A 25,100-nucleotide genomic window follows, 5' to 3' on the forward strand; every position below is an offset into this window, starting at 1 on the left:
TCCTTCATCATCCTCATTGCACACCTGTTATATTTTCCATCTTCATCTCTCCCTACAATCCCATCTGTGGCATACAGCTATTTCTCTGCATCATCAGCCAGTTTTGATTTCATTTCCATTAGTCTAATTGTTTATATGCATATTCAAACGTATTCATACATAAATAATGACTGATTTTACAGCAAGGTCTTCTCTCTCAAATATTTTGTGTTGTTTATCTTTTATTTTTTTCCAATGAATTCTGTCAACTTTAATACTATAGTATCCATTTTTAATATCATCATGATGATACGTACCCCTAACTTCCTGTTTAGCTAAATAACCAACAATATTGCACACGACTACATCACAACTTGCTGGGAAACAGGGAACAAAAATATTATATTAATTATATGAATTATTATACTGTATATATAATACATTTTCATCAATTCATTTGGTAAAGAACACCTGGATGACTGCACTAAAGCATTTTTCAAAACATGCAAAATAAATAAATATATTTTTAAATAATAATAATTAATACTTCATATTAAAATGAAGTAAAATAAATCATGTTTCTTGTAAAAGATTAAAATTATGAAGAAGCCACCCTAAGTTACTGAAAATTTTTTCAACTTTTGCCTTTAGTTCGAATAGAGAGAGAAATCAATGGGTTGTTAATTAAGTAGAGGATTTGTTAAGTACCCAGACACAATGCAAAACTCGGTCAGGCCAAGCCACTGTGATGGAGGCTGTCGGGGAAAGTGTTATAAGATGAGACTGAGACGGGATTAAGAGGGGATCAAACACAACCACACACACACACAGCAATCCTAAAGCCCGTCAGTGTCTCCTCTTACTGCTTTTCTGACGTACAGTAATCCCTTCTGTGTACATCTCAGTAGCTCTCTGCTTCTGTCTCTCAATCTTTGCTCACACACACACACACACACACACACACACACACACACACACACACACACACACACACACACACACACACACACACACACACACACACACACACACACACACACACACACACACACACACACACACACACACACACACACACACACACACACACACACACAGGTCTAGAAGTGTTTACTCTCTCTTGTGTTATGAGCAGGGTATCTCTGGCTAACTGACAGGGTACATCTGTTTGGCCATCGGCATGGACAGAGAGAGCTTTGAACTCAAGAGAACGGTTTGTGTGTGTCAGTGCTTGCTGCTGCTTCAAAAGAAACAGAATTAGAGGAGTGTGTGTGTGTGTGTGTGTGTTGGTGTGTGTCCCAGCAAACTGGGTAGCAAGGAAGAGCAAGACATGAAGGTTGTGTTCAGAATGGAAAACTATCATAATGCTTACTGTGCACCATATACACTTTGCTGCCTATTATGAAAATATTTTTAAATAGATTTTAAATGTTTTATTTATATTTATTTGATTAAACATACTGTAAAAACTGCAATTTGAACTGCAGTTGCAATACAACTGTTTGGTATTTCATTTTTTTTTTTTTTTTTTTTTTATTCCTGAGATGGCAAAGATGAATTTCAGCAGCCATTGATCCTTAAGAAATCATTCTGATTTGGTGTTTAAGAAACATTTCTTATTATCAATGTTGAAATATATATGTGGAAACAGTGATACAATATTTTCATGATTCTTTGATGAATAGAAAGTCCAAAAGAACAGCATTTATTTTAAACTTTAACAATAGCCGCATTTCCACTGTAGGGCCGAACAGTTCTATGAACGGAAAGGAATGGTTCCAGTTGTATTTTCACTTGAGCTTGGTTTGGCATGGAAAGATTACAAACCGTTCTCGGCCCGGAATTCTCAGCACGCTTGGCTAACAGTGCTGGTAAAATGCGTGCGGTGATGTCACCATTCAGGATTGGTCACTTGTCTGTTGTCTGGCTGTTTCTCTGTAGCTGGCCAAGTGTGCTATTTGAGAGACGCAAACACAAGTTAATAATACAATTAAAAGAAATATCTAATCATCCTTCATAGTGTGTAGCTATTTACATCTCATAACGTCTGTAAACTCTGGTGTTACCAAAGTAATAGCTGACGCATTTGTTAAACCATATTAAAACATATCCGTACCGGCTGGGCCGGATCAGCACCGAATGGAACGGTTAAGCAACGAGAATGGTTTGGCCCGATGGTGAACACACGGCTAATGTAATGTCTTTAGTGTCATTTTACTGTTATCTTATCACTCCTGGTTCATTCGTTTTAAACAGAAAATTCTGGAAAATGTAGATCATGCAGGTATTCCATATACTGTACAAAGTATAAATAATGCATAAGCAAACTACTTTTCTTTTAAAAATAGAATGTGGCATGCCATTCTGAACATACCTTGGCAGAGAGAGAGAGAGAGAGAGAGAGAGAGCGCAATAGCAAAAGGAATATAAATGGAATCACCACAAAATCCCAAAGTCTAGCCCATTTCCCCCAAACCCATGAACTAAATTGGAGAGAGATGGTGTGAAAAACAACAACAACAAAAACAACAACAAAAACGAGTGCAGGCAGGAATGCACTGACAGAAAAACAAGATAAAGAGCGTGAACTGAATAACAATCACATGCAGATACAATGGAGGTAAACAGAAACTTCTATTAGGAGAACCCAATAATTGATTGCATTGAGCAAAATACTGAAGCAAGTGTAAGGCGGGTGCCAGCAAGTCTGGGCTACCCCTCGAGAAAACTAAAGGCTCTCCTGAGAATTAACATTTGAACTCTCTCTTGCATATGTAACAGCAACATCCGAGACACACCACAGAGTACAGCTCACACCTCACTTTTACAGCTCCTCACCATCTCCCCCTCTCTTCTCCTCCTCACTTAAAGCTCACTAAAAACCTATGCAATGTTAAGTGTGTACAAAAAGTAACTATGATTGCTTGGTATCATTTAAAGTGTCTCAGTGCGCCTGGTAAAATGGTCTCATCTCCCAGCCATAATGAAAAGCTAAAAGAAGTTATAAAATATAAGAAATGTGGTGTGCCCCTTAAAAGTGTGCCCTCCCCCAGATCCTCCATTCAAACTACCTCCTGTAAGTAAAACAAGAACCCATTCAATTACAAATTCTGATCTCACAGTTGTGAACCCCTCAATAGGGGACCAAAATCTAATTATAATGACAGACACCACCATTTGGTAAGCATACTGAATTATCTGGGTTTATAAGGAAAATGGGCAAAAGGTTCGAGGAGTCTGTAGGTAGACTTCCCACACGATCGCTGTGTGTAGTTTTCGTTGCCAGGTAAATATTTCTATAATTCCTCGATTTCCGAATTGTTGTTATTATAGTTTATTAACCGATGATTTTATTCTATGAATTGGATTTCGAATTATTGTTCTATTACCTGGTCAAAAAATTTTAAACATTTGATTTTATTCTGACTGACTCTGAAATTGTTTTCCCAAGTAGATTAAACGGATTTGTATGTTCCCGCAAGTTTTGAATCAGATTAGTGATGATTAGTTCCATTTAGAAACAGCGAATGCTGCTTGACCAATCTAAATTTGCATGTGTCTTACCTCTGTTTATATTTAATGTTACTTTATATAAGTGTACGTTGGAAGCCATGGCATAGCCAATCCAAAGCTATTATAAGAGAAGTAATGTTGGTCAGCTTGTATCTGTAATAGTGGCCATACCTCTACTGAAGTAAATGTTAAGTTAAATTCAAGTGTATACAATTCCATGGGGGCTATACCAAAGTATCTTTGATTGTGTAAATGTGAATGTGACTGATCTCAGGAATATAGCAATTACCGCTGTTTCGTGACCAAAACTGATGAGCTTGTGAACGTGAGACCCGTGATAAACAGAAGACATGAGGACCTCTGAGCGACATAGTTTCCTAATCTGGAACGGGTCAAATATACTTAAAGAATTAAAAAGAATAATCAAACATTCACTCACTTTAAATGATGCTCAGATATCATTAAAACCTTTTTCATTTATGGAGTCAGATGAAATAACGAGGTGTATTTCATTTAATCTTGTTGTGTTGTGTAAAAGGAAAGACAAATGCACAGAAACCTTCCCCGTATTATTGGAGACCGCCATTGGACCGATAAACAGGCTTACAAAGTGATGCCAGACACATTTCAGCTGATCGGTTTATTTGGCCTTAGGAGACAGAATGTAACACAGCAGAAGCCAACATTGGCAGGTGACACTGACTGCTCGTATCAGTTTATATGGCAGATCAGCTGATAACCAGAACTCTCACTATCACACTGTTCCTTTGACAGAAAGTGTCAGAAGTTGTTCTTGTTAGTCACAGAGATTATGGATGGTGACAGGACGTCAGCTCATCCCATTGAATCGAAATATCCATCCAACGTCTGTAAAATAATTTTGTAAAGTGTCATTATTTTAATGTGAAAAGAGGAAAGAATGAAGTGCGCCCGCAATGAAATTGTTATTTAGTCTACATGCAAAATTTAGGGTACACTGCAGATCATTTCTATGTTTTAAGTTAATTGTTAGGTTTGAACCAACAGGAACAAAAATTACAGAGCTGTGATTATATACTTGTGGAATTTAAATGACAGCAAATCCAATAGAAAAGTCATTTATTCGCACTGGCCTTCAAGGACACTCTTCAGTTTGTGGAAGAGAGAGAGAGTGGGTGACACATTTGGAATCAAAATGAGATTTTTGGAGGTCTTACTTTGATAAGGTCTCCCAGCAGCTTGTTGGCTTCAGCGTAGGCTTTCTTCACCTCTTTGAACTTGTTACCGAGGCCCATGCTGTGGGCCTGGAAGTGAAGGTTGGTGTACTGGCCCCCTGGGATCTCATTTTCATAAACATCTGCATTACCAGACTTCATAGTGGCGGTGCAGTCGAAAGGAGCGTACAGACCACGAGCCACTTCCCAGTACTCGCTGTAGTCAAACACTCTGTCCAGAGAAACACCTGTGTGACAGGAGAAGTGTTACAAACACTGCAATGTCACTGTAATATAATAAGCCATATGATTTCAGACAGCTTATTAAAACAATATGATATATTATTATAAGACACCAATTTTCAATAAAAAAGACATACCCCTTTGTTTCAATGTTTAAAAAGAAAAAAAAAAAGATAATTAGTTTAACAGCATGATTGTTGGTGAAGACCATGCACATGATCCAGCAGAGAAATATCGACCAATCATAAAACTGCAGTGAACAAAATGCTAAAAGAGCTCTACAACGACTGCCCACTCCCATGAAGCACTGCAAATTTCCTATACTCTCTTACTACTTATATTTCTGTATATATCTTTTTGTATTGTCTTTTTGTCTGAATTTCTTGTTTGGTTGTTTTTATTTCAAATCAAAGTTTGTAATATTAACTCGAAGCTGGTTAAGTATTTGTTTGTTTTTTAAATCCCAAGTGTCAAAATTAATGGAAAGAAAAAATGTTTTGGAACCAACGCAATGTAAAATGTGGACAGGCAATGATGAGCTCTATTACATGGCTCTCTGGAATGCTCGATATATATATATATATATATTTTTTTTTTTTTATGAAATGTTATACATCATTCTTATATTATAAAATATGTAATTAATTTATATTATGATAAATATTTTTGACCGTAAAAGTTACCATTGTCCAATAATAATAATAATAATAATAATAATAATAATTCCTACATATTTCTGCTGTGGTAATGGTGCTGGTTCTCGTATTACATAGAAAAACATAACCAATATTTCATGTCTGTTTATTTATTTGGTAAGTAGCCACATAATTAGCAGGAAAATGTATACTGTACAGTCAGCCAGACGGTGATGATCGCCCCTATGCAGATCAGAGGTCTGTATTGACTGTACATTATCCCTTTTTTAGACTAAGTGTAGGATGTTTACAAGCAATGCAATGATCAAAAATCATGCAAATTAAGTGCAGGTCACAGGCTTGGCTATATCAATTATTTAACCATAACTATTCAAAGTTCATAATATGAATTTCATATTCTCACAAACTGTGACACAAGACTGCCTTTTCAAATCTGTTTAACAAGACAGTGACTGCTCAGAGTAATTTGTGAATAGAGTCACTTAGTCATCTGTAAAGTTGTCTTTTAAAACATAGGAAAGACAGAAATATATTAAAGATGGAAATGACTGGGCTGAAAGTATTAATTCAGTGAAATTAATCACCCTGTCCTTTTAGATGCATTTAAGTGGTCGTGTTAGAAGCTCTCTCTCTTTTGCTAGAAACATTTGACTGACTGATATTGCTGTCCTAATCTGACACATCTCAAAACACACCATCAATCCATCAATAAAGACCCTGCATAAAGTCAGACTGTAATAATCAATGTGGATTTAATTAAGCCTGATGCCACAAGAGTCATCTTTCCTGTCTTCAGGCCACACACACACGCACACACACACGCAGACACGCATGCGCACACACACACGCACACACACACACGCACACACACACACACACACGCACGCACGCACGCACGCACGCACGCACGCACGCACTCATTTCATAAGTGAGAAGCTCTCTGCTATTATAATGTTCCTGCTGGGTTCGCATCACTCCAATAGACAATAGTAACCAATCCATTAAACGATGTCAATGTACATTGTGTGCTAAACTCTATCATTCTCTAATGTGTCACTACAGTAGATAAATGGCCCTAAATGACCCCAAAATGACTGTGCATTTATGAACATATGAAGTATGTATTTGTGCTTGCATGAGCTATAAATGACAGTGGAGTATGGACCAGTTTTCTAATTGGTTGTTTTTTTTGTTTTTTTGTTTTTGCTGTATACAGAGCTTTGCGCTGTCACAGAGACATGTGTGATTTCCCAAGGCACCTATTTCAGTGATATCTGTCAGGTATTAGGGATATTTTATGCATGATAATCTCAGAAAAATGCTTACAGCAGATTTAAGACAAGGCTCTAAAACAAATCGTGGCATTCAACTTTCACACTTGACCGACACTCCCGCCCCACCCCCAGTGGTGGCCTAGCCAAGCGTGGTTATTCTGGTCTGTTTTGATGGTTTTAGAGGGGTTTTAGGTACTTTATAACTGGGAGACCATCTGGCCGACCACCTAATAGAACACCAACTTGGATAAGGCTGTGAGTATGGAAGCCTGTTTCCACCTCAGAATAATCAAAAGTTAATTGTGAGATAAAGCTCAAAATATTGTCAGATTGTAAAACAAAGTTGCATAAAGTGATGAATTGAAAAATCACATTGTGAGATATGAAGTCGCAATGCGAGATTCAAAATCACACTGTGAGATATTTGGGAATCAAGACTTGGTTTTAGGGATAATGTTATTATTAGGTTAAGGGTATAGGTTTATGGCAAGGGTTTAGATTAGGCAGTTAGTTGTGATGGGTAGGGTTAGGGTAAGGAGCTAGAGAATTGTGAATTGTGTCAATAAATGTCCTCACAAAGATAGATGTACAAGAATGTGTGTGTGTGTGTGTGAGAGAGAGAGAGTGTGTGTTTGTGTGTGTAAGAGACAGAAAGAGAGAAAGAGAGAAGGAGAAAAAGAGAAGACTGAAGACAAAGCAGAGAGACATTTAAAAGTGAACACAAACAGCTTGCACAGGGATAAAAGGTTTGATTGTGGAAGTGAGTCTGAATGTGTCTTTCCATTTAATCAAGAGATGGAGAGAAAAAGTGACAGATGGAATATGAGAGAGAAGTGTTAGTGGAAGCGGTGGGCTTGAAGACTGCATAGAAAAACATGGAAATGGAAGAAAAATAACTTACAGATGCAGAAGGAAAACAAACACATAGGGACAGATGAGTGTAGGCGGAAGAGAACGAGTGAAAACAGGAAATAAAGGGAAAGATTAGAAGATGTGAATAAAAAAGCCTGAAGAGAGGGAAAAATGGGAGACAATATGTGTGCTATAAAGGAAAAGAGAAAAGAGGGGGAAGAGAAGGGGGAGAGAGAGAAAAACGCCAAATATGGAGCTCAGCTAGAGCACACAAATCTATGGCAGGGCAGCTAGTCAGGGCAATACAGATAAAAATATACAATATAAATAAATAAAATTAAAAGAAAACGAATGAACATAGAGGATGAAAACAAGATGCATGTAAGAAGCTTGGTACAATAAATGTGTGTCTGTGTGTGTGTGTGTGTGTGGCATTAATAACAAATGGCTCTAACAGCTCAGGCAGAGATACAGTGAGCTAAATATTTACCTATGCTAGCCTGCTACACTGGCAACTAAATTAACCAGCACAATACACTAGAGAGAAAACCAATGACAGTAAGAGAGAGTGATGAGAGGGAAAAGGGATCTTCAGGAAACTAGAAGTCTACTGTGTACCAATTACCTCAACAGATGCACCCATGAATAAAAAAAAAACGATGTACTTAACACACAAACACACATGCTCATGTGCTAGAAAAGAAGAAAAGATATATAGTGCATACATCTCTTAATAAAATGGATAGTTCCAGACTAGTTCTTGATTCTGATTGGTTGAGCCGCGTTCAAAGCCATTGTAAATTACTCAACAAACATACACCTGTGACCACATTACATTAGTATTACTGCGCAACTGCCATTTGTGACTCTTTGTTGCTGCATGTGTTGCTTAGCAACCTCTTTGGAACTATATTGCTTAGTGGAGGAACTATATTGCTTAGTGGAGGATTTCTCGGCGACGTCATCACTGCTTGCGCACGCAACCAGGAGGCAGAAAAGACCCGCGGTCTTCGTACCAGAGTAAAGGGTTTAGGCTAGTAGCATAGTGGTGGTGTTGTCGCTAAGTCAAAATGCTAATTATCATGTTAGACTAAGTTAGTAATGTAACAGCCAATGTTAGCAGTGCAGCATCTATAGAGCCCGAATTTGCTTTTATATAATTTAACCTTGTTTACGTTACTTTACGACCTGCAACATTTCATGACTGCACACATATAACGTGGCGATTATATTAAAAAAACTTACTCTCAGCAATGGTGAGATCTTGCCGGATCCCTACGCAATACATGACGATCTTTGGATTGTGGATGACAAGAAGTGGCCAGCAATTGTATGGCCTGATATATATAAATATCTTATTCGAAATACATGTATAGCCCACACTACTTGTTGAAAAGGCTCTGTTAATTCTTATTGGTGGGTTGTGTATGATTGACAGTCGTAACTTAGTCCCGCCCCAGAGTTTGACGCAACTTATGTTTCGCTTGAAAGCTGTGGAAGGCTCGCGTGTATTCAAGCCATAGATGAGTGTGCGTAACTTTGAAAGTAAGTTTAATTTCCACATATACCGTCTTTAATCTTGTGTATATTGCTATTTGTTGTATTATGTGTTGAAACGTTCTGATGTTGAGTGTTTTCGGATTTCCGTGAAGCTGATGTTAGCGGTATGACTGTGTGCATTATCTTTGCACGTGTGTTCCGATGCGCGCTGTATAAGTGAAATAATGATAACGACTCATATTTTTCCATATGTTTACTTTAGTGTTTACAATTTACATTTGTTATTAAGCCATATTTATGTGGATCGTAAAGATTACACTGGATTGAGATATGGTTATAAGACGATAGTCACGTGTATATTTATAGTCAATTGTTTACATTTTATAGCCATGTATCCTCACGTGTTTATTCTTTTTGAGTAAAATGTTTATCATTTATTACTGTAAACTGATTATTTATATTTCTGTTTTTATTATAGAAACCACACTCACACACCCTTAAAATCACATTGCATCTGTTCATGCATGCCCTGAGTATGTTGATGGCTTGATCCTACTATTAAAACAGTGATTGGACTTTTGGACTTTTATGCATTCTTACCGATGCCCCGTGATGATCCCAACTAAGTCAGAACCAGTCAATACAGTCCATAAACCTAATTAACACTACTGTTCAAAAGTTTGGGGTTGGTAAGATTTTTATGTTTTTGAAAGCAGTCTCTTGTGCTCAAAAATACTGTAAAACAGGAATATTATGAAATATTATTGGAACATACATTTTAAAATGCATTCAAAAAGAAAAAGTGTAATTTATCAAAGCTGAATTTTCAGCATCATTACTCCAGTCTTCAGTGTCACATGATCCTTCAGAAATCATTCTAATATGATGATTTGATGCTCAAGAAACATTTCTGATAATTATCAATGTTGAAAACAGTTATGCAGCTTCTTATTTTTGTGACATATTTTATTTAGGATTCTTTGATGAATAGAAAATTCAAAAGAACAGCATTTATTTGAATGTTTCTCTTGTAGTATACAACACACTTGGTATACTAAATGTCAAATTTGCGATCTAAATAGCTGTTTGAAAAAATAAACGTATTTTTTTCACAGTTCATAACTGGCTGAGCAGTTAAACTCTAGTATGTGCTCATGACAGCACATAATCCATCGTCAAATCTTTGATTTACATTCAAGTAACGTTATATGTGTGCAGTCATGAAATGTTGCAGGTCGTGAAGTAACGTAAACAAGGTTAACTTTTATAAAAGCAAATTCGGGCTCTATAGATGGTGCACTGCTAACATTGGCTATTACATAACTTAGTCTAAGATAATTCATACATGCATCACAGTATGTCCGGATTTTGATTCGTAAACAGTTGGACGTTTTACATAATGTTATATTAATATGAAACACAAACAAACATATCCAACTCTGAAATTGCAGTTTATTATTGAGTCAACAAAAAATTACAAACAATGCGAAATCTACGTTAATTACAATGTTCTTTTATTCTTTTATTACAGAACTCGGCATAACAGATAGCGTTTTTTTGCCTCCTGGATGCGCGCGCATCCGGTATTGTTTGTATACAAGAAACCCGTGTATATGAAGGGGTTATATTTTTTGTTGCTGGTGTTTATTTTATGAATAAAATAAATATCAAAATCAATGTTTTATAAAAGCAATAAGCCCCTTGAAGCCGTGTTTTACAGTGGATTTAGAACAGCTAACGCCCCTTAGCTGTTCTAAATCCACTGTAAAACACGGCTTCAAGGGGCTTATTGCTTAAATACTCAATTGTAATCTCACACAATTTCTAGTATTTTTAGCCATCTAATTTTTTGGATGGGTCATAACAAATGACTACTCTACTAGTTTATATAGTATTTTTTTATTTTTTTTTACTTGGTTTCTCAATAAAAAAAATTGGTTCACAAGAAACAAATCGAATTACTATAAAGGTTAAAAAAAAGTTGTGCTACTTCATATTTTGGTGGAAACTGGGATACACTACCAAAATGTTTGGGCTAAACAAGATAAAAAATTTTTATAAAAAGTATACTTTTATCTAGCAAGGATGCATTACATTGATCAAAAGTGACAGTAAAGACATTTCCAATGTTACAAAGATACTTCTATTTTAAAATGCTATTTTTCTTTTTTACTTTCTAGTTAAAAAAAAAAATAGCACAAAAACATTAAGCAGAAATAATAATGTTACTTGAGCACCAAATCAGCATATTAGAATGATTTCTGAAGGATCATGTGAGACTGAAGTAAGTAATAACTACTGAAAAATCAGCTTTGCCATCACAGGAATAAATGACATTTTTTAAATATACAGTGGATACGGAAAGTATTCAGACCCCCTTACATTTTTCACTCTTTGTTATATTGCAGCCATTTGCTAAAATCATTTAAGTTCATTTTTTTTCCTCATTATTGTACACACAGCACCCTATATTGACAGAAAAACACAGAATTGTTGACATTTTTGCACATTTGTTAAAAAAGAAACACTGAAATATCACATGGTCCTAAGTATTCAGACCCTTTGCTGTGACACTCATATATTTAACTCAGGTGCTGTCCATTTCTTCTGATCATCCTTGAGATGGTTCTACACCTTCATTTGAGTCCAGCTGTGTTTGATTGGACCAGATTGGACTTGATTAGGAAAGCCACACACCTGTCTATACAAGACCTTACAGCTCACAGTGCATGTCAGAGCAAATGAGAATCATGAGGTCAAAGGAACTGCCTGAAGAGCTCAGAGACAGAATTGTGGCAAGGCACAGATCTGGCCAAGGTTACAAAAAAAATTCTGCTGCACTTAAGGTTCCTAAGAGCACAGTGGCCTCCATAATCCTTAAATGGAAGACGTTTGGGACGACCAGAACCCTTCCTAGAGCTGGCCGTCCGGCCAAACTGAGCTATCGGGGAGAAGAGCCTTGGTGAGAGAGGTAAAGAAGAACCCAAAGATCACTGTGGCTGAGCTCCAGAGATGCAGTCGGGAGATGGGAGAAAGTTGTAGTAAGTCAACCATCACTGCAGCCATCCACCAGTCGGGGCTTTATGGCAGAGTGGCCCGACGGAAGCCTCTCCTCAGTGCAAGACACATGAAAGCACACCTGAAGGACTCCAAGATGGTGATAAATAAGATTCTCTGGTCTGATGAGACCAAGATAGAACTTTTTGGCCTTAATTCTAAGCGGTATGTGTGGAGAAAACCAGGCACTGCTCATCACCTGTCCAATACAGTGTCAACAGTGAAGCATGGTGGTGGCAGCATCATGCTGTGGGGGTGTTTTTCAGCTGCAGGGACAGGACGACTGGTTGCAATCGAGGGAAAGATGAATGCGGCCAAGTACAGGGATATCCTGGACGAAAACCTTCTCCAGAGTGCTCTGGACCTCAGACTGGGCCGAAGGTTCGCCTTCCAACAAGACAATGACCCTAAGCACACAGCTAAAATAACGAAGGAGTGGCTTCACAACAACTCCGTGACTGTTCTTGAATGGCCCAGCCAGAGCCCTGACTTAAACCCAATTGAGCATCTCTGGAGAGACCTGAAAATGGCTGTCCACCAACGTTTACCATCCAACCTGACAGAACTGGAGAGGATCTGCAAGGAGGAATGGCATACCCAAATCCAGGTGTGAAAAACTTGTTGCATCTTTCCCAAAAAGACTCATGGCTGTATTAGATCAAAAGGGTGCTTCTACTAAATTCTGAGCAAAGGGTCTGAATACTTAGGACCATGTGATATTTCAGTTTTTCTTTTTTAATAAATGTGCAAAAATTTCAACAATTCTGTGTTTTTCTGTCAATATGGGGTGCTGTGTGTACAATAATGAGGAAAAAAAAAGAACTTAAATGATTTTAGCAAATGGCTGCAATATAACAAAGAGTGAAAACTGTAAGGGGGTCTGAATACTTTTCGTACCCACTGTATTCAAATAGAAACAATAATACTCTTTTTACTGTATTTACAACATTACATTTTGTTGAACGTTTGCCGGTTCCCACTTCCTTCTTCCCATAACATCTAACTGCATTACACTGGTACACTGGTTACAGCGGCAACTCTGGTCGTGGGGTTTGTAGATGTTTGTCTACACCACTTTAGGCAAACAATAACATTGGAGAATGAAGCGAGGATGCGGCTTGAAAATAATGTTTTAATGCACTGCACGCGTCGAAGGCGCATCGCAAGGCACTTCAGCAGGAGGCGTGCATTAATGTTGCTTACAGTGACTCATGACTACGGCAGCTGGTTTAGTCCAAAAATGTGCAGTTCTTTGGCGGTTGGTTCTGTTCGAGGTAGGATCACGTTCTCACCACAAACGAACCGCTCTAGAGTTCGTTTGAAAGCGTACCGAGACCACCTCTTTGAGGAGGTCTCGGTATGCTTGTTTGGTCCGCTTTTGGTGCGCACCCGAGTGCGATTGCCACATTCACACCTGCCCAAACGAACCGCACCAGTGGGGAAAACAAACTCTAGTGCGAATCAACCGAACTAAATGAGGCAGGTGTGAAAGCACCCTAAGAGCCACTTCAGAGCTGGTGGGTAAAGCATACTTGGCAGCAGGTCAGGCCGTGGCATGTCGCTGAGATGAGAGCGTCGCTACCCATACTCCCCCGCAGAAAGACCGGGGATCAGGGCAGCGATCGCAGCCCAAGCCTACGATGGATAAAACGAATCTGAGTACCATTAATATCTGCAAGAAGGCTTTGGCGAAGAAGCCCTGACACCAGTGGTGTCAGGCTTTTGAGGGCAGTCCCCTCCGGGGGAAGTGGTTAACACCTCATTATACGGTGACACTTTTCCCTCTGTGCTCTCCAGCGAGCCAGTTTGGGTTGCGCCTGCCCAGGTTAAACGTGGTTCTACCCACAGTGGTAGGCCCCGAGCAGGCTCTGGTTATGGAGCAATAGGTATAGGCTCTGCTGGACAAGGGGGCCATAGAACATTTTCCTCCTTCAACCAGGGAGTCCAGGTACTACAGTCGGTACTTTATTGTTCCAAAAAAGGATGGGGGTTGCATTCGATCTTAGATCTGCACCAACTGAATCGCTCTGTAAAGAAGCTCAAGTTCAAGATGCTTACACAAATCGTGTCAAAAATCAGGTCCGAGGACTGGTTTGTTACGATAGATCTCAAGGACGCTTACTTCCATGTATCCATCCTTTCACAACACAGGAAGTTCCTGAGTTTCGCTTTCGGGGGCGAAGCGTACTAAAATTGCATTCTTCCTTTTGGCCTAGCCTTGTGACCCCGAAATTCCCCCCAAAACCCCTCAAAAACAGTTTGCAGCTCTGTCTCCGTTGCGACTCCAGGGCATTTGCGTGTTGAATTACACAGACGGATGGTTGATTCTAGCTCAATCAGAGAATATGGCGGTTCGGCATTGAAATGTTGTTCTTACCCACATGAGAAAGTTGGGGTTAAGGCTCAATGCCAAGAAGAGTGTGCTTTCTCCAGCTCAGAGAACCACTTTTCTAGGTGTGGTATGGGATTCGACAACGATACAGGCACGTCTGTCTGCTGCTCATATCAGTTCGATTCACTCAGCCGTAAAAGGGCTAAAGCTAGGCCAATCACTAACTGTCAAACAGTTTCAAAGACTGTTGGGTCTCATGGCAGCTGCGTCCAATGTGATTACCTTTTGGCCTGCTGTGCATGAGGCCCCTGCAGTGGTGGCTCGAAACCAAGGGGTTTTCCCAGAGGGGAAACGACGGATGCATCCCTCACGGGCAGGGGGCAATCATGAGTGGTCGCTAGGCTCAAGGTCTGTGGCAGGGCCATCATCTCCTGGGGCACATAAACATCTTGGAAATGATGGCAGTGTTTCTAGCACTCAAACACTTCCTCCCAGACCTGAGAGTTCATCATATGATTGTTCTTATAGACAACACATAGGTGGTCTCTTATATTAAGCATCAAGGGGGTCTGTGGTCAAGCCCGTTATACAAGCTTACTCACCAGATCCTCCTGAGGGTCCAAGGGAAGCTGCTCTCACTGAGGGCAGTTTATATCCCTGGGCAACAAAATCAGGGAACAGACATCCTGTCGAGACAGGGGCTGAGGCACGGGGAACGAAGACTCCACCTCTAGCTGTTGAAGCTAATATTGGAGAAGTTTGGTCGAGCAGAAGTAGACCTCTTCGCATCTCTAGACACGACATATTGTCCACTATGGTTCTCCCTCTGTCACCAAGCTCCTCTTGGGCTGGATGCCATGGTGCAGACGTGGCCGAAGCTGCGTCTGAACACATTTCCCCCAAACGCTCTGCTCCCGGGAGTTCTGGAGAGAGTTTGCGGGGACGGGGCCTGTCCTGAGGGTTCTCAGCTCCTAGACTCAGGTCTCTCAACCAAGGTTGTTGAGACCATAATTTCACTCCAGAGCTCCCTCCGCGAGGAAACAAATTCAGAGGTCAAATTCCAAGTATGGGTTACCATACCTGGCCGTCACGTGTCACTTTCACTTTCACTTTCATCCAGCCAGCCAGCATTTCTTCGGACAAGGCAACGATGAGAAAACTGGACCGAATATTTGTGCAGAACAAATTTTTGGGTGAACAGAAATCCACCAATTTTTTCTCAAAGTCAAAAAGAGAATTTTATCTTATTATGCTCTTAATTATTTCCCTAATTTGTCTGTTTTTCATCTTTCACCCATCAGGTTAAAATTGGTATCTCAATGCTTACAGAGAGACATTGACAGATTGTTGTGTATGATGTGGTTACATGAGAGATCGTCCAAGAACATAAGATTAGACTCTGGAGAATTTTAAACCGAAGTGCAGTGGCCATTACCTAACCACTCTGCCTCTAAGGAACCGTATTGGGGGGACAGAGGAGGGGAAGAGAAGGAGAGAAAGACTGGGCAGAGAAGGTATGACTTAACTTTGACAGTAATGAAGTGGAGGAAGGGGAAATAAATGTGTAAGTTCAGTTAAAAACAAAATGGGGGAAAGGGAAGGTAAGATTATCTACCTCTCTTTTTTTTTTTGCTGTCATTAGTCTTTGTCCAGTGTGTGTCAACACATTCCTTTTGTTTAACAACCCTCTCAGAACACGGCAATTATCACACTTACACAGACACTAAAGCACACATACACTACAGCACACTAACTGTATAAAAGTACAAATGTATTGATATTTGATGACAGGCCCTGCTGAGTCCCTTGATTAATGAGCTCAGCGACTTGACTAATTAGACATCATTAATCAATTGAGCCTGACTGTCTCTTAGGCCGAATCAACTGACCATGGTCAACCTGTTGAATGAAAACTGCACATGTACTGACCTAGGCCAAAAAGACAATCTATGAAAATGTTAACGTTTGACTTAATGTTTGTTATTCAATATTTTCAAACTGTTGCTGTGCCATGACATTATTGGAATTAAGCAAAAAAATATAATACAAAGCTGACAAATTGTGTGTGTGTGGGTGTATATATATATATATATATATATATATATATATATATTAGTGCTGTCAAATCGATTAATCATGATTAATTGATTCTAAAATAAAAGTTTCTGTTTATATAATATATGTGTGTATATGTTATTATAATTTTATATAAATGCACACACACACACACACACACACACACACACACACACACAGACACACATATAATGTATATACACACATATAAATACAATATACACACACACACACACACACACATACATATATATATATTTATATATATATATATATATATATATATTATATAAACACAAACTTATATGTTAGAATCGAATAATCGCGATTAATAGATTTGACAGTACAGATATATATGTACTGTATTTTCTATAATTCGATTTCATATGAATGTTATTTTGAGCTTTCTATTCATTCAGAATTCTGATAAAAATATCAAGTTTACACAAAAAAAAAATGTATGCAGGACAACTCTTTTCAGCAATAACAAGAAAAATAAGAAATTTTACATGAGTACCAAACCAGAATATTAGAATAATTTCTGATATACATGTAATAGAGACATGTGTTGGCATTGCAACATTTTCAGCATCCAATACTTCAGTCTTCAGTGTCACCTAATATATATTAGGTGACACTGAAGACTGGAGTATTGGATGCTGGAAATTTTGCAATGCCAACACATGTATCTATTACATTTTAAAATACATTAAAAAAGAAAACTAATAATATTACTAAATATAACTGTTTTCACTGTATTCTTGATCATAATAGACATCATAGGCAAAGAGAATAGAGACTCAAGTTGCGTTTTCAGTGAATTGTTCATTCCAGTGCGTGTGTTTCACTAAAACACGAGGTCTATCATATTCTGTGATTGTTTCTGAAGAGCGCAAGCCCTGCGCTCTATGGCCAAATGATACGCAAACTACGTTTCTCCGCTGGATAATCAAACCAGCATCTCGCTAGTAAAGTTTTGATGGTCAATCAAGGTAAAGACGCATGGGTGCGTGAGTGTTGCGGTGACTTAAAGGAGTCGTACAGTGAGCACGTGTGAGTCCGTTATATTGATGCGCAAACAAACCATGTATGTGCGTTCTCTACGCACTGATCACACACATTATGACTTTATTTGACAAGATGGAAAGAAAAAAGGTGATAGGAGACGAGAGACGGGAACCTGATCAGGAAAGGGCCTGAAGCCATAACTCAGGAAGTGCAGTGATGCAATATGTCAAGAGCGCTGCCTACTAGCCTAAGGCTCTGACATGTTCTTAGAATTTGAATTGCTATTAAAGTTCCCCAAACAGATTTAGCAAGAGTTCAAGTTGGTCAAGTGAATTTTCTACACTGACCAAAAGAAAAGTGCATAGTGAGCTGTGCATTGATACGTACATAACTGATAATGGAGCTTTTTTGCTTGTGAAATTTAGTCGACCACACCTTTATACGATTCTTGTCCACTCACCAGTATCAAGTTTGCTTCCTCTGGTGCAGGCTACGATGGCACCCATGCTCGGTTGAGAGGTCATGCCAGCCATTGAGTCAACTGCTACATCCACTATATCTGCGCCTGCTTGTGCACAGGCTAACATTGCTGCGACTCCTGCACCTGCCGTATCGTGAGTATGAACGTGGATGGGGATGTCTGGGAAACGGTCCCGCAATGCTCCAATCAGTAAACGGCTGGCTTCAGGCTTCAGTAGGCCAGCCATGTCCTGAGAAGAAAAGATAGAAGAGCTGCTTTTAACCACTTAAGCGAACCCCAAAGAAAAGAAAGTCAGATTATAATAATCACTGTATCATTACAGCAGATTAACAAAGCAATAGAGAGAAGTAACAGAAATAACAGAGCAAGAATGAGTATTACATTCAATGTCTTTAGTCATTACATCCTTGATTAACTGCCAAAAAATAGCATGCTATTTGGCAAATCCTTCACCTCTGCTTTTGTGAGTGTTGAACATGATTGTCAGGACAATACTGTAGTTTCCATGTATGTGTGATCTACCTTAATAGCCAGTATGTGTGTTCCAGCCTTAACTAGCTCATTGGCTAGCTTCAGATAGTACTCCAATGAGTATTTCTGTCTCATGGGGTCAGACACGTCTCCGGTGTAAGAAATGGCCGCCTCCACCACACCTCCCGCCGCCCCTGCAGCTTCCATCCCCAAAAGCATGTTGGGAATATAATTCAGGGAGTCAAAAACACGGAAGATATCCATTCCGTTCTCTTTGGCTACCTCACAGAATCTAGAGAAAGAGAGAGAGAGAGAGAGAGAGAGAGAGAGAGAGAGAGAGAGAGAGAGAGAGAGAGAGAGAGAGAGAGAGAGAGAGAGAGAGAGAGAGAGAGAGAGAGAGATCAATGGAAATAATATTTTGAGCTCTGCACTACAGCCAACTCCTTCAAAACCGCCATGTATGGTTTATGAGAGTAAAAAGAAACATTTGTGTGAATGCACATTCAAGTCAAGCCACTGAAATCAGACATTTTGCTGCCTGCCAGAGTACTTTCCAACAGATACAATCAGTATGTTGTTTTTATTATGGAATGTGGACATTTTAAAGGTCCCATGACATGAAATTTTCACTTTCTGAGGTTTTTTAACATTAATATGAGTTCCCCTAGCCTGTATATGGTCCCCAAGTTTCTAAAAATTTCAATCGGTGTAAATTGAGCTTTTGCTATCTTTCTCTGCCTTTGAGAAAATGGAGGCTCATTCGCGCTGATCTTGAATCTCCTCCTTATGACGTCATAAGGAGGAAATGTTACCTCCCCTGTCTCTGCTTTGCCTGCCCAGAGAATATTTTCCGCCCATGAGAAAATGCGCTAGGAAGTAGGAACGCGCGCGCGCGCGATTTTAGTTTGTCCACGAGACGAGAGATATCATGGCTTTTGAGCGAGCGAAGCATAACAATTGCTCAATAAATGGATGTACAAATGAACACCGAAGGGTCAATACAGAGCTGGGCTTGCTGAACGTCTGAAACTAAAGTCTGGATCACTCTCTTTGGCTCAGCTACACACCTCGGACAAGTAAGTCAACTAATGATATATAAGTGTGTTGCTTTACTGTTTATGGTTACCTAGATTTTACACGTAGAATGTGGCTGTAACATTAGCTATGCAGCTATGCAGTTTATGTGTGTGAATAGTTACACATACTGTAACACGAGTGTTGTACACTTCTTTGTTATTTGGATAACCGTTTTCCTGTTGGTTATATGGCGCGCGCGATATCCGCATTTCAAGATCGCAGAGCTTGATGTAATTGTAATAAGATAAATACAGACGTTACAGATCTCTCATGAAAAGGCAACAGTAGGTTAGCTTTAGCTACATGATAATAACTGTAAACCATCCAAATAAAGTACCGTATCCAGACATAATATTTTAAACTAACCATTCGGAAACTTCCTGCTGGAGCCGCTGAGTTGCAACTTCTTCATCCGTTGCTTCTCCATCTGGATCAGATTCTGGGTCAAACTGAAATGCTTGAACGACTGCGTGTCTTCGTGCCATTGCTATATCCAACGTAAACATGCACGCCACGTTACCGTTGCGCAAGATGGTCAAGGCCACACCCACCCTCCACCTTGCGCCGCCTTTCTCCTCCTCATTAGTATTTAAAGCTACAGACACCGAAACGGCCTGTCTGAAGGAAGCTCATTCTGGGACTGGCTTGTAGTGGCTATAATTCTGCACCGAGGCTGAATTTTTGGAAAGAGATTTCAGATACAGTACTAGGGACCACTAAGGCCTATATTAAAGCCTACAAAAAGTTGCATGTCATGGGACCTTTAAGATGAAAACCATTGCCATGATACTAAGGGGGTTGTGGGTGGTTGCAAGAGCATTGTCATGTGGTTGCTAAGGTTTTCTGAGTGAAGTTAACATGATTCTATGCAGTTGCTAAAAAGTTCTGTAATGAAGTTGCTAAGGAGTTTGGCATGAAGTTTAGGGTGTTTCTATGTGGTTGTTAAAACGTTGTGAGTTGTATGGTGTTATGCTCTGAGTGGTTTTATTGTGTTGCTATGCAGTTGCTAAACTGGTCTGACTTTTTTTAGAGTGTTGCAATAGGGTGGCTAAAGAGTTTAAAGCTATTTTTTGCCTGTTTCTATGCACTTCTTAAGATGTTCTGAGTGGATTATTAGCACAAGTCAAGTGAGACCACTCCCAGGCCTCATAAGTATATACAGTGAGGAAAATAAGTATTTGAACACCCTGCTATTTTGCAATTTCTCCCACTTGGAAATCATGGAGGGGTCTGACATTGTCATCGTAGGTGCATGTCCACTGTGAGAGACATAATCTAAAAAAAAAAAATCCAGAAATCACAATGTATGATTTTTTAACTATTTATTTGTATGATACAACTGCAAATAAGTATTTGAACACCTATCTATCAGCTAGAATTCTGACCCTCAAAGACCTGTTAGTCTGCCTTTAAAATGTCCACCTCCACTCCATTTATTATCCTAAATTAGATGCACCTGTTTGAGGTCGTTAGCTGCATAAAGACACCTGTCCACCCCATACAATCAGTAAGAATCCAACTACTAACATGCCCAAGACCAAAGAGATGGGTCGAGGCTGGGTCTTCCAACATGACAATGACCCGAAGCACACAGCCAGGATAACCAAGGAGTGGCTCTGTAAGAAGCATATCAAGGTTCTGGCGTGGCCTAGCCAGTCTCCAGACCTAAACCCAATAGAGAATCTTTGGAGGGAGCTCAAACTCCGTGTTTCTCAGCGACAGCCCAGAAACCTGACTGATCTAGAGAAGATCTGTGTGGAGGAGTGGGCCAAAATCCCTCCGGCAGTGTGTGCAAACCTGGTGAAAAACTACAGGAAACGTTTGACCTCTGTAATTGCAAACAAAGGCTACTGTACCAAATATTAACATTGATTTTCTCAGGTGTTCAAATACTTATTTGCAGCTGTATCATACAAATAAATAGTTAAAGGAGTCATGAACTGGATTGTTTTATTATTTTATAATGTTGCCTGGGGTGCCCTTGTAATGTTAGTATGATTTTTACATAAAAAATTGTCATAATTTATAAATAAAAGCCATTTTTCCAAGCCTGATTTCAGCCTCAGATTTGAACGCTCTGTTTTAAGGGGCGTGTCTGCTGTGAGACTGCAGTGCAAACGCCCACTGCTGTGATTGGCTGACATGCTTGCATATGAAATAGCTAGTATTACATGAACTCTCTCGAAAACTTTTACTACGTTTTTACTATTACAGCTATCGAGATTAACAAATCGTGAAAAGTATCGTTTAAAGTATTATATTTAAATCTATTCCATCACATGAAAGGTTGCAGCATGATGAGCACTGACTGAGCAGATGACAGACAGTCTCTGTTGATCGCGTGAATAAAGATCTTATCATTGCAACGCAATTTTTGTAAAATGTTTAGCACAGACACCTAAGCCAGTGGGAAGGGTTGTAGGAACCGCGTCATTAAAAATGAATTTAATCCACTGGTCCTTGATAGCTTGGTCCGTTCTTGGGAGAGAAAAAAACATTTCCATGTTGATTCTGGCAGTCAACAACAGAGCAACTCACGTGTGCACCACGTTTCTGCATCTTTCACGGTCGAGTGCGTACTTCGAATCGGAATCCCGGCGCTCGACTGAATATGAGGGGGAGAGGGGCAGGGCGGTCTTCCTGCAGCATAGGTCTGCGGTGTCCATATATGGTATATCCTGCGCAGACTTGACGTCAAGTCGGCGCAGAAATTAACATCACGTATTTGAGTGCGCGTGCATGTGGGCTGGTTGACAAACCCAGGGGTAAACAAACGCTTCACTTTTAAATATCGGCTTCCCGGCCAGTGTATAATCGTTAGGCAATCATAACATAATTTTTTTCTCGTGGAAAAGTGAAAATTACAGGTCATGACTCCTTTAAAAAATCATACATTGTGATTTCTGGATTTTTTTTTTTAGATTATGTCTCTCACAGTGGACATGCACCTACGATGACAATTTCAGACCCCTCCATGATTTCTAAGTGGGAGAATTTGCAAAATAGCAGGGTGTTCAAATACTTATTTTCCTCACTGTATACTAGGGGTTGCACAGACTAATCGACTTTAATGCTCTGCCATGAAGCTTTAAGCTTGACGTCGAACAAGTCAGGATAATAAATCTTTGAAGTCCACTTTTACGCTCCGTTTTCAACAGTTAAAATGTCAAATAAATGCATACTCTGGGAGCGCTCCACAAAATATGTTTGATTATACTATCTGGATGCTCAAATTTGATCGGGTAAATGCATGTTTTAAACAACTTAATGAACACTTATGTTAATCACTGTTCCAAAATATTGCGCTGCTGCATTGTAACACACAAAGCTTGCGCATCACGTGTAAATCGTGCACACACAGAAACATTCAGTAGCGCAGAAATTTATTGTCAACATTGTTCTGTGATTTATCAATAAAATAGCTTAGAAACTGAAAAGTTCTATCATATATTTCTTAGTAACTAAAACCCACAGCTTCACTATTATTAGTGTCATGATCCTGCCATCTAGTCCTTGATATTGTTTAATTCTTGAGGCAGGATCATGACAGACCCATGTTTTATGTGCACACACATGGCCTTTTGTTAGGCCATGTGTTTGTGTTGTCTCGTCATCTAGCCCCGCCCTCCTTGTTATCCTTGTTTAGTCATTATTGTTTCCCCATTATCACCTGTTGCCCTCGTTATTTGTTCCCTATTTAATCCCCTCATGTCTGCTGTCTTGTGTCGGTTCATTGTTGTACATTGTGTGATCTCTTTGTGAGTATTCCTGTCTAGCGAAGTTCTGATCTTGTATTTGCTGTTTGTTTATAGTCTAGTTAATTGTCTAGTCTTGTCTTAGTCTAGTTTAGTCACTCGTAGTCCTGTCTTGTCTTGTTTTGCCCCCTCGTGGGCTTTGTTTTCTCTGTTATTTGTATAAAATAAACCTTGTGTGTCCTGCAAACTGTCTGCGATTGGGTTCATCCTGCCACCTCATAACAGAATGAACCGACCAAAACTGAACCCAGCAGACAGTTTGTCCTCGTCCCTTCAGTCTCCAGCGGACCCTCTGGAGGATTGGTGGCTCAAGGCCATCTCCGACTCCAAGATGGGAAAACTGCCAATTCCTCCCCAGGAAGAACGATCTCTAAATGAGTATGCTTGGGTTGTGGAGGAGAGGAGGTGTTTTTTACCTGAGAGCCTCCTTAATCGCTACCTCATTGCGGGCCTTAATGATATCCCCCCTCTGGCTAAACGGGAGAGGCTGGTCTGTCGTCCTTTCCAGGAGATGGTGGCCCATCTGTCACGGAGAGACCCGCCCAGTGCCACTAGCCCATCTCCACCTGGCATGCTGCCCGTGATCCCGGAGGGTCGTGTTCTTGCCGTGGCTACGTTGGGGGACCAGACTGTTTTCTCCACTACTCCCGAAGTGGCTACTCTTCGCGGGGAAGACGGCTGTCCTGGGAGTCCGCATCAGAGGCCTCGTCGACGGAGTCTACACCTCCCGGGACTGTCTTCACAGCGCCTGTTCCAATTCCCGTGGAACTCCATAGAGTCACCAGTCCAGCTACAGCCTCGGTACCACGGCCTAGAAGGAAGAAGAGGAGGAGAGGAACCTCCCAACCGTTGTCCTTGCCTGGTCTAGAGCCCGCTACTGCAAGCGCTGTCCCAGGCGCTGTCCCAGAGCCCGCTACTGCAAGCGCTGTCCCAGAGCCCGCTACTGCAAGCGCTGTCCCAGAGCCCGCTACTGCAAGCGCTGTCCCAGAGCCCGCTACTGCAAGCGCTGTCCCAGAGCCCGCTACTGCAAGCGCTGTCCCAGAGCCCGCTACTGCAAGCGCTGTCCCAGAGCCCGCTACTGCAAGCGCTGTCCCAGAGCCCGCTACTGCAAGCGCTGTCCCAGAGCCCGCTACTGCAAGCGCTGTCCCAGAGCCCGCTACTGCAAGCGCTGTCCCAGAGCCCGCTACTGCAAGCGCTGTCCCAGAGCCCGCTACTGCAAGCGCTGTCCCAGAGCCAGCGGCCGATTCTGCTGCTAAGGCTGTGATAGAGTCCGTATCAGCTCACCAGGAGATGCCAGTCATCATTGCTGCAAGAACCTTGTCAGAGTACTTATCCCGTCTTGTCAAGATTCTAGAAGTCCCTGTCAGTCCTGTCTTGTCCCCAGACCCTGTCCCCAGGCCAGCTGCAGAGAGCGCTGATCCCAGGGCTGCTGCAGAGAGCGCTGATTCCAGGCCTGCTGCAGAGAGCGCTGATCCCAGGCCAGCTGCAGAGAGCCCTGATCCCAAGTCAGTTGCAGAGAACGCAGATCCCAAGTCAGCTGTAGAAAGCGCCGTACCCCAGCTAGCTACAAAGAGCTCCATTCCCGATGTGGAGCGTGGGATCCGAGTCTAATTCTGCGAGCTCCATTCCTCTC

The 25,100-nt window shown here is 40.5% G+C and overlaps 1 protein-coding gene across 1 annotated transcript in view; it reads right to left on the minus strand.

Annotated features, from left to right (window-relative positions):
• The window catches only part of pcxb (pyruvate carboxylase b), a 253,081-nt gene that overhangs the window by 33,524 nt on the left and 194,457 nt on the right, over positions 1-25,100 (minus strand). Inside the window, exons 15-17 of the mRNA XM_082151665.1 lie at positions 18,687-18,927; positions 18,144-18,393; positions 4,689-4,933 (exon numbers count right to left, since the gene is read on the minus strand). Coding sequence (XP_082007791.1) covers positions 4,689-4,933; positions 18,144-18,393; positions 18,687-18,927 — 736 coding nt within the window. The remainder of the gene's footprint in view (positions 1-4,688; positions 4,934-18,143; positions 18,394-18,686; positions 18,928-25,100) is intronic.

This window comes from Leuciscus leuciscus (assembly GCF_965113295.1).
Source record: "Leuciscus leuciscus genome assembly, chromosome: 2".
Lineage (NCBI taxonomy): Eukaryota > Metazoa > Chordata > Actinopteri > Cypriniformes > Leuciscidae > Leuciscus > Leuciscus leuciscus.